The sequence below is a fragment of the Nannospalax galili genome, unplaced genomic scaffold, assembly GCF_000622305.1.
Source record: "Nannospalax galili isolate Female #2095 unplaced genomic scaffold, S.galili_v1.0 scaffold846, whole genome shotgun sequence".
In the NCBI taxonomy this organism is placed as follows: domain Eukaryota; kingdom Metazoa; phylum Chordata; class Mammalia; order Rodentia; family Spalacidae; genus Nannospalax; species Nannospalax galili.
The window spans coordinates 1362693-1381006 of NW_008356458.1; the positions used below are offsets into that span (position 1 = coordinate 1362693).

At 38.5% G+C, this 18314-nt stretch overlaps 1 protein-coding gene across 1 annotated transcript in view; it reads left to right on the forward strand.

Moving 5' to 3' along the window:
• Positions 1-18314, forward strand: part of Cntn4 (contactin 4) — a 1122320-nt gene that overhangs the window by 1074807 nt on the left and 29199 nt on the right. The window contains exons 16-17 of the mRNA XM_008854554.1: positions 11880-12055; positions 17033-17153. Coding sequence (XP_008852776.1) covers positions 11880-12055; positions 17033-17153 — 297 coding nt within the window. The remainder of the gene's footprint in view (positions 1-11879; positions 12056-17032; positions 17154-18314) is intronic.

Consider the following 18314-nt stretch of genomic DNA (forward strand, 5'->3'; position numbering starts at 1 on the left):
GGGTTGCTAGCAGAAGCATGTATGGGGGGTTATTCCCAGCAAAATTTTTCTTAATTTAACATCCTAAAGACCATGAAATGGAAGATTGCTCCATAAGAGACTCTTTGTTAATTAAAAAAATATTTTATTTATTTTTATTTTATGTGTATGTATGTATTGCCTGCATGTAGGTAAGTGCACCCGTGTTGTGCAATGCCCACGGAGGACAGAAGAGACTGTCAGATCCCCTGGAACTGGAGCTAAGGACAGTTGTTAGCTGCCATGTGGGTGTTGGGATTCAAACCCGGGTCTTCTGCAAGAACAGTCAGTGTTCTTAACCACTGGGCTACGTCTCCAGCCCTCGAGACTCCCTGTTAAATTTTTAAAAATCGCTACTGCTCTTTTTCCTGTTGGTGTGACTGTCCTTTATCACCAGTGTGCTATCTTGCCTGTGTCTTTCTTGGTCAGTCTCTCTCTAATTCCATCTTTTTTGTTTCTTGTAGCTTTCTAATTCTCCCCTACCTCTACTGTCTTTACATAGATGAAATCTAAGTTTTAAAGTATCTGAAGTATCCTTAGACTTTTATGTCCCCTGCACGCAATTTAAAAACATGAAAAGTTGTAAACACACTCTGAAAGTAAACTGAATTAAGTTGCTTTATACTTCTCTGACCCTTGATTGATTTTCTTTTCTTTTTGGGTCAGCAACTCTCAATGAAAAGAAAACTTTCCTTTCCCCTGGTGTAGAAGACTTTACTCTCATGCAGTAACCCTTGAACCTACTTCAGAGAGTCACCTAGCCTTACAAAGAGTTTCCTAGTAATTGATATTTATCTTCTCAAAATGTAGAACAGTCAAAGACTATAATTCAGAATTCTCCTTTAGGTTTTCTTGAAAGCTTATACAGATTCTGTTCTGAAGCACGGATTACAGCAGAAAGAATCCACCACTTATCTCAACTCCTGATGTCTTATCTAGCGTGTGTGCCAAGGAGGCATTTCATTCATTGCTAGGGGCTGAAGAGCTATTAAGAATGGTAATTACATTATATTACAGACAAGCCTCCAAAACAAGGTAACTGGAGATATGTGTGTCTATGATGGATTTTGTTTTGCAGAAATCTTTATAAATCAATACTACTATATCAAATAAAGGCAGGTTAGCTAATAATGTCTGCCAAGATACCAATACCCTACATTTTAAGGTCCATGTGCTCCTTGGTAACCTTGTCTCAAATCTATAAGCAAACAGAGGTATGTTTTAGAATATGAGAGTTATTGCCTCTTTCCTAAGATGCCAAATTCTTAAACTCAAGAATCTGAAAATGTAGAAATTTGCTGACTGGAGCAGGTTAAACAGAACGAAAGGATATGGTCTCCTTCTGCTGAGGTTGCAGCACCATCTACTGTCCAGGATATTAATCCTTCCCCTATACTGCCTCTGTGTGTGTGCACAAGGTTCCAAGTGGTACTTTGCATGTATGGAGATGAGAAGTCTTTTGTCTTGCGAGTTCATTGTCCTTGCCTCAAGATATATGTGTCATTTCCTTTGGAGTCTAGGTAAATACTCCTTATTCCCTATCAGTAGATACAGCAAATGACCCTCAGAGGCAATACTATATTTTTTTAATCAGCAAAGACCTTATTATGCCATTTATGTATTGTTTATAATGTAATTCGCTCAATCTCACTGACACTAATGGGATTTCTTTGGGACCCTTTGGCTCAGTGACTCATACAGGAGAATTACTCATGTATAGTAGGTGAAAGGAACAGGCTTACAATTCCTCTTTCCCAAACAGAAAGAAGTCTAATTATTACTTAATGAAAATGTTTCTCCATGAGTAAAAGATGTATCTATGGTTCTAATGTAGGATTCTTTTTTATCTTCCCTCACAGTCAAAGGAATGTCATGGACTGGTTCTAATTATACCTTGGCTTGAAGATAGACTTTAATTTGTCATTGAGAGAAGTCCTTTTAGATTGTCATTTCTTTTATGCCATAAAGAAAGCTTCAAAAAGAAAATGTCAAACTGAGGATATATTTAGTCAATCCTCCATCTCCACCCCCTACCCCTGGCTACTTACTTGCCAGTTTGCTTGAGGAGTATTCTTATTGATCATAGATCTTAGGAACCTGCAGCAAATTCTTTGCATTTAAAAAGACATCTGAGTTGAGAGACCCTGCAACTGCAACATGACACCAATCCCAAACCAAGAGGTTTGCTCTCCCTGGAGTCAGGCAAAAATAAAAGCAAGCAGGTTGACCACAAATGAATTTTAGACAAATGATAATTTGCTTATTAAAAACAAACAACTTGCTATTAGCAGTTGAGTGAAGACTTGGGAGGCAATCAAGTGCTTTGAGCTGTCATTAGGACAATCTTCATAACTGAGTGGGTGTTCTCTACACCTACACGTCGGGACCAGCAGTCTGCTGACCTGGAAAATCATCAGGCTGCCAAGCCCCCATACTTGCCTCCATCATGTGACTTGTACAGTTTCCATTTGTGTCAGTCACTTTTACTAAATAATTTTGTTTCCTTGTTTTGTTTTATTTTCTCCCCTGGTTGATAATAGATCAGTAAACACCTGCTCAGGATGATTTGTGAATTGCTTTACAATGAAGTCTCCAGGTTCTACTCAATCCATCTTGGGCCAAAATTTGTCTGATGTTTTCTTTTGTTGTCATTTATCAAGTTAGTCAAAGAACCAAGACACCAATTAAAACTCTGACTCCAAATAAAACTTTGACTCATGAAAGGGCTGCTTCCATACTGTTTTGATAAAAGGCTTTGGTAAAAGGCTTAAGGTAACCTACCCATAGTACAATTTCCTACCTTGCAATACCTGTCATGCAAATGAGGGCAGTTCTGATGGGTCAGTGTTTGTTTCCTGATGGAGGCTAGTTTTGCAAGGCAGAGCTCTGTGGTACCCAGTTAATTTTAATTGGATGGGCTTATTTACATCATTTTGCTGTTTGTAGTTTGGAGAGAATGGAACCACTGGTGGAGACAAGCAGACCTAGCGGAGTTATGCAGCACCCAAAGGGAGGGCGTGAGTGGCAACTAGGAGTTATTGAATAAGGGCAGTTTAGGCTTGCAGGTTGGCCCTGCTTGTGAGGAAGTGGGGTAGCTGTTGTCCAAAGAGACCACAGTTCTTTGGGGGGTATACTTTCAGGATCATAGTTTCATTATGCAAATTCCCTGCTTAGGACCCATTCCTTTTTCTTGTTTCTCAACCATGGCCTTGTTTCCCACGGTGTGGGGGATTGCTACATGTAGAAGTAGCAATAACTGAACAATATGAAAAGGGCATGTAGGAAAGCATGCATAGGCTTCTCAAGGATGACATCCACGACTTCATCCATCCCACCTTCCCACCCAACTCTGCGACAGAATAGGTTGTTTTCTCAAAGTAACTCTAGGAGAAAAGGGAAAATTGAAAACAACTCTGTGTGTGTGTGTGTGTGTGTGTGTGTGTGTGTGTGTGTGTGCACATTTTAAAGTAGCTACCAAAGCCCAGTGTAGTAGCACAGGCCTGTAACCCTAGTGTTCAGAAGACTGAGACAGAAAGAGATCTAGTCACAGGGTGGTTCTGGCTGCATATTAAGACACTGCTTCAAAAAAAAAAAAAAAAAAACAAGAAATAGAAATAAATCATAGAACCTAATGATCCAACAGAAGATAATAATTAGAAAATGAATCCAGTTTTATTTAAGGATGAATTAGTCTCTAAAAGTGGAATATATTTATTAAATTATGCCTTGCTCCTGACAATAAGCATTTTATTAATGTCTTAACTTGGGTTTTCCCCATGGTGTGAAGGGCAGAAATTCAATGTTTAAATTTTGGTAAAGCGATTAATTCTTTTTATTCATTCTTGTGAGTAGCATAAAACTTCAGTTTTAAATGACTTCCACTGTAGATTTGAGTTAGCTAGTTTTTAAATTTTATTGTTTGATGCTGCATTTTATTTTCTTTCTCTCATGTCTATCTGTGTATGGTATGCATGCGTGTATGTCTCTTCCCATGTGCATGAGGACACATGTGTGCAAGTCCATTCACATGTGTGTGTACCTGAGGTTGACATCTAGAGTCGTCGTCTGTTGCTATCTACCTTATTCACTCAGGCAGGATCTCTCAGTCGAACCCAGAGCTCACTGATCTAGTTAGTCTAGCTAACTAGCTTGGTCCTAGAGCCTTCTTGTTTCCACCTTCAGAGTGCTGGGATTACTGGGGTGGCCACACCCACCCAACCATGTGGTTGCTGAGAATCCAAACTCTAGTCCTCAGGTTTGTATGGCAATCAAGCTCTTTGCTGCTGCATCATCTCCCTAGCTCTCGGTCATACATTTTAAATATGTACACATGAACTAGAAAGCCAAACTAAGCCTTCCCTTCCTTTCCCTTCAAGTCCCAATAACTTTTCCTTTCCCTTCCCACACAAAGGAGAAATCAAAGTGTCTGATTATGAAGGGTGGTGAGATGGGTCAGAGAACTCTATGGATTCGTGGGTCTGTGGTCTCAGAATCTAGGGCATGGTGCAAGAGTGATAGGTAGAGAAGGCAGTCAGAGAGGCTGGAGGATTAACAACAGCAACAAGAAGTAACCTCAATGAAGCACATAAGGAAGTATCTGCAAAATAAAAGATATCGGTAGCTATAAAGGCATGTGATTTGTGGGTGTGTGTTCAGTGACTTCAGCAACAATGAGCACATTGATTGTTCATATCTGGGTTTCCCCAAAATATCCTCCACTAAAAGGGTTCATTGGAGAACTTATTTCAAGTCCATAGGAAGAGAAAATATAAGATAAACCTCGGGCTCAGGGGATGGCTCACTGAATAAGAGAATTTGCTGTGTGAGCATGAGGACCTGAGATCAATACCCATCCACATCAAAACAAAGAGAAAAAAGATGGGGGGTTGGAGAGATGGCTTAGCAGTCAAGAGGCCTGACTGCTCTTGCACAAACTGCTCTTGCAGAGAACCCGGGTTCAATTCCTAGCATCCACATGGTGGCTAACAACCATCTGTAACTCCAGTACCAGATAATCTTACACCCTCTTCTGATCCCCACGGGTATTGCATGGCATGGGTGCACTTACATACATGCAGGCAATACACTCATATACATAAAATCAAAATAATAAATAAAAATAGTTTTTAGAAGATGGGCATGGCTATGTACATCTGTAACCCCAGCACAACCTAACTGAAAAGCAGAGAACTTCAACACTCACACACAAAAAGAACACATTGTTGGATAAGAAAATAAGGAACTCCTGAGTGATAAAATGCCAACAGAATAGAGAAACTAACCCAGAAGGATGTCCACTGTCTAAAATGTAGAATTTTTTAGCATTAAAATAATGATTAGTACTATCTTACAAACTGTTGAATAAAATAAGAAGTCCTGAGTTCTTGACAATATATGTAAGTAAATAATTACATCAGAGAGATAGGAAAGCTCTTCCCTAGAGTAGAATGTCATCTGTATGTATATGTGGAGGGAATGGTGACCATGAAGGGTCCCCATTTGTTAACCATCACTGAGGTAGTTGGTTTAGGCAGGAGCTTTCTGTGTAAATTAAGATTACCTTCTCACAAAGTGTCCATCAGTCAGAAGGGGGAAGATGCTGAGTACAAGATGGAGAGACCAGGCAAACACCATTGTGCATGTGTGTGTTAGAGAAGAAAGACATGAGAAGAGTAAGTTGCAGTTGACCTTATCCAGCCTGCTGGGCATCAGTGTCCCAAGGGAGCCCTCTCTGATGGCTCCTATCTCCCTTTGAATACTTGTACAAATGGAGATCCATGTCCTCCTTAGGAAGACAATTTCCCTGTGTGGAGATCTAATTATTAGAATGTTCTCCCTTATGCCGAGATGAAACAGGCATGTGGCTCTTTCCTTTCTGTGTGGGGCAATAGAAAATAGCTGCTGCCTGTAAACCTTCACGTATCTGAAAGCTACTATTGTGTAGCTTAATTTCTTTCTTGTGCTGAACACTCGCAGTGATTTTTGCTGTTACAGACTTGTTAGATCCTTCAACAGCCTAGGCGTGCTAATCTGTCAGTGAATCCAAAGGATAGCCTTGGTAAGCTGCGCTCTGACTAATGCAAAATACAGTTGGATTATTACCTCTTTAAATTGGAATAACACATACAATGTGCACAGCCTAAGACTGCAATAGCTTTCCTTGGCAGCTACACGGATGCTGTGCATGCTGCACTGTCAATCCTCCAATATGCATCAAGGGCCGCCCATTTTTAAAGCAAAGTCTTTTGGCATTATCTGTGTTGAATTTCAACCTAGATTTTTTAAAAAAAAATTAGTACAGCTTGAATCACTGAGAATCTTGATTCTCATCTAATATTTAGGGCATTCCTGTTTGATATATATCTTATATAGGATCGATAAATTAGTTTACCCAGCACTGATTTTATTTTATTGAAAAAAAATGGGGCTAACAACAAAGTGCTGAAGATTATCCACAGGCATATGACCTCCAGGATTATTATCATCATCCATCAGCAGCCTTTGTTGGCATTTAACTATTATTAAAAACAGTTTTCTGTCTGGTCTCCCTTGTGTCATAAGTAAACATGCCATTAGCTCTTTGGCAAGCTCCAAGCCTTTGAAGAATCATGTTTTCAAAACTCCCTTAAAAAAGAAAGAAGACATAGCCCTACCAAAAGACATCATCACAACCATTACAGTCAAGAAATTTGCTAACTTCAGAAATGAATCAAGGTGAGTAGACACACACACACACACGCACACACACACACACACACACAGATTCCTTAATAGGCTCCAAGTAAATATCTTGGCACAGTGATTGAAATGTGAAGAATTTATAAAGTGAAATGCAACACTTGATATATAGAAAAGAAAAACATTAAAAATGGAATCATTGTGGTTAGGAAGATGACTCAGTGGATAAAGTGCTTACCATTCAAACATAAAGGATCTGAATTCAAATCCCAGAACCCACCTAAAGCTGGATGCAGGAGTATGTGTCTGTAATCATAGGACTCCCACCCAGTGAAGACTGGTGGAGACAGGAGACTCCCCAGAGGCTCCCAGGCCAGCTAGCCCAGCATACACAGGCAAACAACAAACAAAAAGACCCTGAAAGGTGGAAGGTGAGGACCAACACACAAAGTTGTCTCTTGGCCTCTATATGTGCACTGTGGTATGGACACACCTGCATTCACAAATTCACACATGCAAAGATTTTTTTAAGGGGCTGTATAGATGGCTCAGTGGTTAAGAGCACTGGCTACTCTTGCAGAGGACCTGGGTTCGGTTCCCAGTACCCACATGGTGCTAACAGCTGTCTGTATCTCCAGTTCCAGGGAATCTGACACCCTCTCCTGACCTCTGCAAGCATTGCATGACATGAATGCACTTACATACATGCAAGCAGTACATTCATACACATAAAAAATAAAAATTTTAATAATAAAAAAGACTTCAAATGGAATCATTAGCCTACAGACCCCCAAACACGTTTTTATTAGTGTATGTTTACTGTAAAATGATGAGTTTCATGATGGCATTTTCATACATGTAATCACGTACTTTGCTTATATCCAACCCCCATTGCCCTTTCCTACTCTCCCTTGCCTTCTTTGTGGTTCCCTTCCTTCCCCCAAATTAATCCCCCATCTACTCTCATATCAATATTATTAGTAGAAATGGTGGTGGTGGTGGTGGTGGTGGTGTTAGTATCATTGGTATATTAAATCTGGATTCCATTTATGAGAGAAAACGATATTTGACTATGTGAGGCTGGTTGAGTTCACTTAACATGATGCTTTTGGTTCCATTAATTTTCTCTCTAATACAATTTTGTTCTTCTTTGTGGTTGAATAAAACTCTATTGTGCTCATATACCACATTTTCTTTACCCTTTCATATTTTAATGAACGTCTAGGCTGATCTTGCAATCTGGCTGTTATGCATAGTGCTGCAAAACCATGAGTGTGTAGGTATCTCGGTGCCATGGCCAAAAGCATTTGTTTCTACAGACAATAGCTCTATTTCAGAAAGTCTTTTCACCAATCATAAAGTGAGAGTACAATGTGGCTTAGATATATATTATATATATATTCAGTTGTTATCTATTGATTAAGTGTATAATAATCAACTTTTTCTTGTGGTTATTATAGACTTTAGAACAAAGTACTTGGTTTACTTTCTGTCATCAGTACATTGTAGAAAAAACTGAAGGAGGTAAAAGAATTTTTATAACCTCTAAGAGGGGTTAAGCAATTGGTAAATACATATTTTTCAGCGTCGGTCTTCTAGAGTCCCGAATCTGTCACCCTTCTCAGGAAGAACCAACCATAAGAAGAAAACTTGAGAGCGTCGTTGGTTCTATTTATTGTTATCACTTAATTGCATCCAAATCCAAGCATCACTTCACATCTTTAGTTCTAATTGCTTCTGAGAGTTCTATACACAGACAATAGCAAGAATGACTCTTCAAAACAGAAGTCATAGATACAGGTCCTTCCTGATCTTGATGAATTAAAAGCAAAGGAAGGGAGACAGTTTGTTTTGCAAGAAGCCATCTGTTTGTTTGTATACAGCATTTATATTCAAGTTTAAGGAAATTAATCACGTAAAAGCATCAGAATTCATAACCATGTAAACAAGAGTACTGAAGAAGTAGACACTGATAAAACTAAGGGGCTAATGAGGTTTTCAACCTCTTTAGTTTAATCTTTTCTAGCCCCTAGGAGACCTCTCCGGTGTGTGTACAGTACATGACTTACTTTGCATTGATTCTTGCTACTTCAGAACTCAAAACATGAATCAACAACAAGCACTAAATTAATGAATTGGCTGCTGTCAGCATAACAACTGGACCAGCACGATCCTTTATGTAAAGAACATATCTGGTCCTTGATTAATAGGCATTTGAGTTTATCATAATAAAAATCTGTCCCTATCCCTGAATATGTGAAGGATGTGACTCAATGATTTAGGATGTGCTTAGCATATGCAAAGTCATGACTCTAATTCCTAGCACAAAAAGAAAAAAATAATATAAAGAAATGAACCAATTTCACATGGGTATAGCTTTGGAATATGTGCCAACTCCTTATTGATCACCCAAATGTTGTCAGGAGATAAGAAGATGAATATTTTTAAGGACTTGAGTCTGGACATTTGACTCGAGTCTCCTATGTTTCATGTGTAAGCTTGGCATGAGTGCCAGAATTTTAGCAGTCACTGCCTGTTACCTATCTGTGGCACTAAGTTCATTACTTTTACAGTACAATTTGTATCCCATGGCAGACATTCTTAGAATTCTTTCTGCACTTAAATATCTTCAGTTGACTACACCTAAGGAAGAGTACAGATTGCTGTACTATGCCCTTAGGCCTGTATTCTGAAAGATGTGTATGTGGATAGCAGGTTTTCAGCTACAGGAAGGAAAGGCAGGATAGTACAATACAGAGTTCCTAAAGTATTCTTAACCATCAGTCTTCTCACCTATTAAAAAGAGGTAATAATAGCATCAATTAGGATTAAATGAAATAATCCATGATAAGTTCTTAACAGTGCTAAGGATCTGGGGTATGACTTATTCCTTCAGCCATCATATACTTTTTGTAACATTATATATGCACATATATTTGCACATATATATATATATATACACATACATACATATATATATTTGGTAGGTGTATTATTTACATTAGCTATCTCTGTGACTAAATAGCTGGCAAGCAAGAAGTGACCTAAGGGAAAAGTTGATTTGGGCTCACAGCTTAAGTCTATCATGGCTGGGAAGGCATAGCAGCTCTGTGGCAGCAGAAATGTGTGGCACTGCTTGCTCACATCTCTGTGGATCAGGAAGCAGAGATGGAACAGGAAGTAGGGCCAAGCTATAACCCTTAAAGCCTGTTGACAGTGACTGACTTCCTCCAGCAAGTTACCACCTCTTAGAAATTTCTCAAACTGCCAGTGTCACCAGCTGTGTGCCAAGTATTAAAATACATAATCCAACTTCACAAATGGCAGTTATATTCTCTTAATAGATGAAATTTTAGTGCAGAGCACAGGAAGAAGGGCCCAATGATAAATGGAGAGTTGATGAATACCAGACAATGGATTTAATCACTACAAAATCTATGCATGTATTGAAACATCTCCCTGTACTCCACAAATAAATACAATTATTGTCATTTAGAAAGTAAAACCAAAATAAAGCTGTCCCGTGAAATATAAGTTCAAAATTCCTAGTAAGGATTTTAATGTAAGAGATTTCTTTTAATAAATATTTATATACCTCACTACCTGAAATGTAATCCTGTGAATATGGTAGATATTTAATCTATGTTTTCTTTTGTTTTCTGTGTTTTTCTATTTTATCTTGCCTGCAATTGTATACTTTGGTTTTCTATATGGATTTGGGGAAATATGGCTGAATTCATTCTTTCATTCTTGAGGCATGTATATAGTCATTATATTAATTTACATTGCTTGTTACCATTGTACTCTCTGACATCATTTATGAAATCATGTTGTGTCAAGAATTAAGGAACCACATGTGTATGCATGTAATTTGGAATTCATAAACCATCTCTGCTAAGCAAGCCTATTAAAACTAAATGGTGAATTTGAAAATGGATACTCTTTTAAAGATTTATTTTAATTGAATTTATATGAGGGTATGTCTGTGTGTAGGTATGTGCATGTGTGTGCAGGTGCCCTAGGGTACCAGAGGTGTCAGAGTCCTCTGGAGCTGGAGTTACAGGCAGTTGTGATGTTGGGAACCAAATTCATCCTCTGGAGGAGTAGTATGCTGTCTTAACAGCTGAGCAATCTCCAGTCTGAACACTAATACTCTTTACATTGAAGAAGCAAATACATGTGTCACTTGGTCCATGATAGTCATCAAATTTTTTATATTTGTAATAGAATTTCCTAAAGTATACTAGTTTCAAAGTGGTAATCTGTAAATTGAGCAGTGTTTTATGCAGATTGCAAAGAGTCTTGACAAAGATATAAACAAACCCATATTTATGAAGTACGGAAAGAAGGACCATTTTGTGGCTACCATGTTCACAATGAGGTTAAACAAAACAACTGGAAAACCTTGATCCCAAAGAGGAGGGCAATTAAAGCTAAATGAAAACAGAATTCTTAGCACTTCTTAGCCTTTTGGCTAAGATCAAATAAAAACAGAATTTTTTAATCTGACATCATTTGATTTTGCTTTGTGTAGAAATTTTTGTTTTGTTGTTCCTTTGCAATTTTCCCGAATTTTCTAAGTTTGCCAAACTAAAACACTAATCATTTTTACAACAGAAAAAGTAAAGCCCAAAAAACTTCAAATTACATGGCTCTTCCTGTTTGTATGCAGCAGAGATGTAGCTTTTATTGAGCCTGGAGAGCTATGCAAAGCCTTCTAAAAGAGGCTTTTTCAGAGCAGCCTGCCAAGCAGTAGGTCCTTCCATGCTTATCTTCAGAGGCCTCACCTCGCTGTTCTCAAGCTAGTCCTCTTGCTCTGTGAAAGTGCACATAATGAGCAGTTTCATCTTTTTATATTGAAAATAACCTCCTGTCTGAATCTGGGCTTCCCAGGTGACTCAAGTTGGTTGATCTCAGCTTAAGGAAAACCACCAAACAAATGACTTTCCTTCTGCTCTCAAATTCTACCCTTTATTTCCACATAAGCTCATAAACTGTTATCAGTGTTGTTGTTTTTCTTTTGTTGTTGTTTGGTTTGTGGGGTGGGTTTGGAAGTGCTAGAAATTGAGCTGAGTGCTAGAAATTGAGCATATATATGTATATATGTATCCCTGTATGACTGGCATGCACTATACCACTGAGCCACATCCACAGCCCCTGTTGCTTTCCTTTTAAATTTCCAGATCCAACAAAGGTAATGGTTCCGCCTTCCAGCATGGATGTCACTGTGGGAGAAAGCATTGTTCTGCCATGCCAGGTGACACATGATCACTCACTCGACATTGTATTTACTTGGTCATTTAATGGGCACCTGATAGACTTCGACAAAGATGGGGACCACTTTGAAAGAGTGGGAGGGGTAAGTATTAATATCATACTATCCACAGGAAATAACATATAACCAAACTTCTGGAAATTGACCCAAATTAATGCATTTAGATTAGCTTGAAAAAAAAAGTAAAGTCACTGTTTTGTTCCAGCATCTTATTTCACAAAACTCTTGGTTAATTCCTGTTCCTTTTGCATCACTTATTAAGTAACACTACATAGCAAGCTTTATCTTTACTGGCACAAAAATTCAACCCGTTAGTTTCTGTTGTTGTTGTTGTTTTAATTGCTGTGTGTGAAGAAGAAAATTGAGACTCGGACATTGTATGAAGTGCCTTTTCTCTACATCTAAACAGCAATACTCAGCTTTGAACTTCAAAGCCCAAACTTCACACCCATTATCATATAACATACCACAAAAATGGTTAGAAAATAAACGATTATTTGCTTGTATGTTTTTAGGCTGCTTTTGTTCTCCTTTTGGCTCTTTAGAAGACTCATCATCATAAAGTTGGGGCTTGCTCTCTTGATTCTGCATATTTACTGCAGTTACTGTTCTTTATTATCTCCATGGAACCTGACTCCCAATGCTTCAAGTTTTGAGATGCTTTACTTACTGGAAAATACACATTATCCTTGAATATGTAGCAAGAGAAGGTTAAATCTGAAAATAATTTGTATCTATAACAGTCATTCTTCACAATTATTTTTCTGCCCTAACACAGCTCTACATTCCCAATGGTAATAAAGATTCACTCTACTACTTTCTTGGTGAGCCTAATCAGAAAACAGTGGAGTATACAACTGGAGCTACGATTTGCAAAGACCTTCCCTCCCTCAACTGCCTTAAGAAGCTGATTTACTGATTTGCCTTTCTCATCCCAAGTGTGCCCCTTAGCTTGAGTATAAATGCCCTGAAGCTAACAACTAGATCCATGGGATATATTTGGGATATATGTGCCACCTAACTATTATAATAATTCTGTTCATTACATGCATGCTGACTTTGTTATAGAGTTTCAGTTACAGAACACTAAAAGTGGTTTGAATGACTATTTTCTCAGTTCTCCCAAGGGTGGTATCCAATGGATACCATTTTAGATGCATGGGAGAGAAGTTAATTCATTACACCAGTGGATGTCTTTGTTCATTAGGGATTCTCTCTTGGAACATTGGTTGAGAAAGACCAGATAACATTGCCAATATTATCATTCTGGACATCTTTCATGTAGTTCAGCTTAATAAATTTGACTTAATGAGAGAGCTACTACCTCATGAAAGCATTAATGATACCAAATACTTAGAGGTCTAAAAATATACAAAGCCCTACGCCTACCACAAAAGAAATACTTGGTAAAGTACTTTCATAGCTATATAATCTGAAAGAAGGGTGCCATTAATCGTAATAACTGGACAGGATAGATTGAGAAAACTCTTCATAGACTAGGCAGAACAGTTGTTTGTCCCACTAAAACCAAGTTCACTGGCAAAGTAAATATGAAAAATACTATCTCTCAAAATTTCATGAGCACCAGCTAATTAGAATGGATTGATGACTGAAAAAGTTCCTGGCCTATCAGACACAGCGTCTACTATGCACCACCTAGGCAGAGGTGCACAGGGGAGACATCTTGCTGGGAGGAAAGACTAAGGGATACTCTTCATCTGCAGAGCTTCTCTCATCCAGTCATCCATAGTAGCACAAAACCTGTAATCCCCAAATTTAAGAAGCAGGAGCAGGAAGACCCAACCTTGAGAAAGCATGTGCTACAGAGTAAGCTCCAAGCCAGCCTGGTCTCTGGTCAGCACAGAAAGACCCTTATAAAAACAAACAAACAAAAAAAAATTAGGGGCTGGAGAGATGGCTCAGTGGTTAAGAGTGCTCTTGCAGAGGACCTGGGTTCAGTTCCCAGCACTTATATGGCAGCTAATTACTGTCCATAACTCCAGTTCCAGGGGATCTGATGCCCTCTTCTGACCTCTATGGGCATTGTGTGACATGCATGCACTTACATACATGCAGGCAATACACTCATACACACAAAAAATAAAAATAACAAGTAAAATATTTTTTTTTAATTTTTAAACAAAAAAATTGCTGTCACTTGATTTCTCCAAACCACTATCCACTACTTGCTAAAAAAACAAGTGAGCTCTAAGTATATTAGCCACCAGATCATTAATTTTGATACAATGAGGACGTTACAATAGAGGAGGGACGTGTGTCCCATTCTGAATGCAAACCGTCTCAATTTGTGCTTCCTGAGTCAGCGTGGTGGAAACAGTGGTTGGTAGTTAGCTTACTTGGGTTTTAGGACAGTTACTATTTTGCTATTCTCTGATGCCCTCGTGTGTTCAATCAGAAACAGAACAGAGACCACAGTTGGAACTGGGGGAAATAAGCTGCTACTTTTGTGTCTTCTCAAGGAGAATTGTGAATGAGGATCTCAAGAAGAGTTTGATTTGGACATTTCTGAGGAAAAGAGTAGCCTTCCCCTTCTTCATCTTGACTTTATTTCTGATCTCAGTTTGATTTTAAAGCTCTAAATCTAGCCCAAATTTAAGAATAGCTAGAATACAGGCTAAAATACATAATCATGCAGTTGTGTTAGTAGATTGCTATGCACTGAAATATTCAGGTTACAGTAAGTTTCTTTGACATTAAGCCCCTAGCAAAGAGGACGAATCACTGAGACAGGGTAAGCATTTTCTTAATGCCAATATAACTTCCACCTTAAAATCAGTATGGCTTCCATTTTAAAATCAATATGGCTTCCTACCCCTCTGCCCACATCTCCTTATGAGGCTTATTTTTTATTTAAACCTCTATTTGCAGCTCCAACTTGTGAACTGTCTTAGGTAAAGAAAATTAATAACACTGATGATGATTATGATTATTATGATTATTCCTTTTATTTGCAAAGTACCTAGTCATTTATCAAGCATGTTCTTATCATATATTAGTTCACTAATCCTCACTGAATCTCTATGAAATAGATTAGTAATTATTTTCCCATTTTTACTGAGCAATTGTAAGATGTGATCAGTATAGAGTAGAATTGGATGAGAACACAAGTGTTATAAATAAAAGAACTTTCAGATAAAAAATATCTCCGCTCTTCTTGAATTAGATTTAAGGCCTCTGGCATGATTGTTTCACAAAGAAAATTGATCATGGCCATCAATAATGTGAGTTTAAATTTACTCTATGCTTCATAGTCTGTAAAAGGATTTCACATAGACATACAGTCTCATTTGATTCTCACAACACAGACAGTAGCAAGGCATCCTTCTTTCGAAGGTCAATAAACTAAGGTGCAGACAGATTAAGAGACTTAGATGAAATCACACAGCAGGGATCAGCCCCAAACAACGAAGTATCAAAACTACAGCTGTCCCCTCAGGATGTACTTCTGCCTGTCTTCTTCTAATCCTATTTGCAACAATTGGCACTTCTGTCTTTTCCATTGCCCTTAGTAAATATGAATGTGACCTGTTGTGCAGAAACAGAAGGAAACCAAGTACTCGTTGATTTCAAATAAGGATAAGCGCTTTCTGGAGGGGAGTATAAAATTATCCTCAGTAACGGATTAGGACTGGGGAGATGGCTCTGTTGGTAAAGTCCTTGTCTTATAAGCACAAAGACTTGAGTTTGATCCCCTGGACCACATAAAGCTCAGGCATGGTGGCATATACTTGTAATCCCAGAACCTAGGAGAAAGAATCCATCAGATCCCTGGGGGCTCCCTGGTCAGCCAGGCTTTGTCTACTTGTCATGTTCCAGGTAAATAAGGTACCTTGTCTGAATAAACAAGGTAGATAAAGCCTAAGGGTGGCACTTAATAGTTGTCCTCTGATCTTCATATGCACTCACACACATGCACGAGCACATACACAAACACACACACACACACACACAGAGAACAGGGATTTGAGTGACTCTATCATTTGCTAGCTACCAAGTAACATTTCTGTGTTAGAGTTTTCTCATCTGTAAAATAAGAGTAGCAAGAGTAACTGCCTCAGAGAACATGTATCAAGCGTGTTCACAGAATAAAACACTTAGAAAGTTCTACCATATGTGAAATATCACCCGCTTCATTGCGATTTGGAGGAATAGAAGCTTCAAGGTTTGTGTCAACTTCCCATTCTGTAGTTTGGAATCAGAAAACTTGGGAAACACAATAGGCACTAAATTTGGGGATTCAGAAAGAGGGGAGAACATCCAAATGTAACACAGGGATCGTTACTTTCTTATTCTCCAAGCTTTTCAATAGCTGGACCATGAAACAATACTCCAAGGTATAGCAGTTCATTGAAATGCTACCTTTGTGATACATTGCAGAGGGACATCCTCTTATTTATTAAGAGCGCTTTTCTGGAGAACAGTGTAGAAATATTTCTGGGCCACATAGACATCCATACTAGGATGTAATTAGTCCTATTCATCTGCTAATCAAACATGCATTTGGCATTCGGAAAACAAATTAGCACCATTCCACACTAGGTGATTCCAGATTTCCTTGGAGAGTCTGGCCTTCTTAATCCTTTAATTCAAACCTGAGAGCAATCAAAATGCTGGCTGCAAGACAGGGTTATGCAGAAAAATGCAGATGCCTCTAAATGTAGGTTTCCCCTTTCCAAATATAAAATTTCAAAGGTTGAGAGTTGCCAGCACAGGCAATGCGCTGAGAACACGCTGAAGGAAATCGGTAAGACTAGATCCAAAGCCACAGCACGTTGAGCGATGCCATCAGGAGCAGTGGAGGGATCCAGAGGCCCAGAGGAGGCAGACACCTGAGCTCCTGTGGAAGGTGTGCCTTCTGAGAACACTGGTGTTCTTAGCTCTCAGGCTGGCTCACGTATTTTCAATAGGCCATGGCTTGCATCACTAATGTTTTCACAAGCCAGTATAAAATAAATCCATTAGTCACAGTGTCCTTCATGTGATAATGCTATTTAGGGCTCATTAAAAAGTAATTGTAGCCACTTTCCTCTACTTTATCAGCAGGATTCAGCTGGTGATTTGATGATCCGAAACATCCAGCTGAAGCATGCTGGGAAATACATCTGCATGGTCCAAACAAGTGTGGACAAACTCTCTGCTTCTGCGGACCTGATTGTAAGAGGTATTATATATATGTATATACATGTATTTTTTTTTCTTTTTGTCCTTTAAAAATAAATGTCTGATATGTACTCTACCACAGTGTTATGAAATCCTGGCGGTTTGGAATTATGTAAAAAAGTCAGGCATATGCCAAGTGTGGTGGCACATGCATTTGATCCCAGCAATTGGGAAGCAGAGGAAGGCAGATCTCTGTGAGATGGAGGCCACCTAGTCTACTCAGCGAGTTCCAGGCTATCCATGGCTACAAGATGTTAAGGAGGCATTATCTCAACAAAACAAAACAGTCATAAATAAGCTAACCATTGTGCCCAGTGGTTAACAGCCTGCAGCAGCTTCCAGAGCACATGTCCATCATAGAAGACGGACAACCAGAAAGTGCACTGAGCACATCCAGCTCCTTTACACTAAAAAGAACTCCTGTGAACACCCTAATTATTGCTGTTGGAGTTGACAGGATGTTCTAGAATAACTTTAGTTTAACAAAAACAGTTTAAAAAGGGATTCAACTGTGCCTATTTGTTTCCTCTGGGCTGAACCACAATAGTGTTTTAGGCTAATGGTGTAACAGTGACTTTAGCAAATTCATGATGTCTTTCATTTTTTTCCTCTTAAAAATCATTAGAGATGCCCAGGTTTTCAATGATGGTTTGAGAAGGAAACACTCCTTAGTACTTGGGATGTAGTAAATAGATTTTGACTTTCGTGAGATCTGAGTCCTACTGATGAACAAAGTTGAACCTAGCAAGTATGGCCACCCTGAATGAGGATACCAGCTGGAGACACTCCAGGTTTCACCAAGACAATTTCTAAAATAACTCTGAATGTGCTTTTAAGATTTGTTTTAAGATAGAGTCTTGCTAAATAGTTCATGCTGGTTTTCAGCTCACCTCCCTCCTGCTTTAGTCTCCTGAGTGTTGGGATTACAAGTGTGTACCACCACACCCAACCATCAAAAACCATTTTTTAAAATTATTTATTTAACAACCACATAATTAGAAGAAGCATTTCATTACATCTGCATTAACATATTCAATAACAATTTTCTGAGCTAGGCTGCATCTCTTACAAAATTGGCTGTACATTTTTAGGTTTACAGTTGAATTATTACAGTTATACAATATTGTACTCAGTATAAACCCTATAAGACATAAAATTAAAT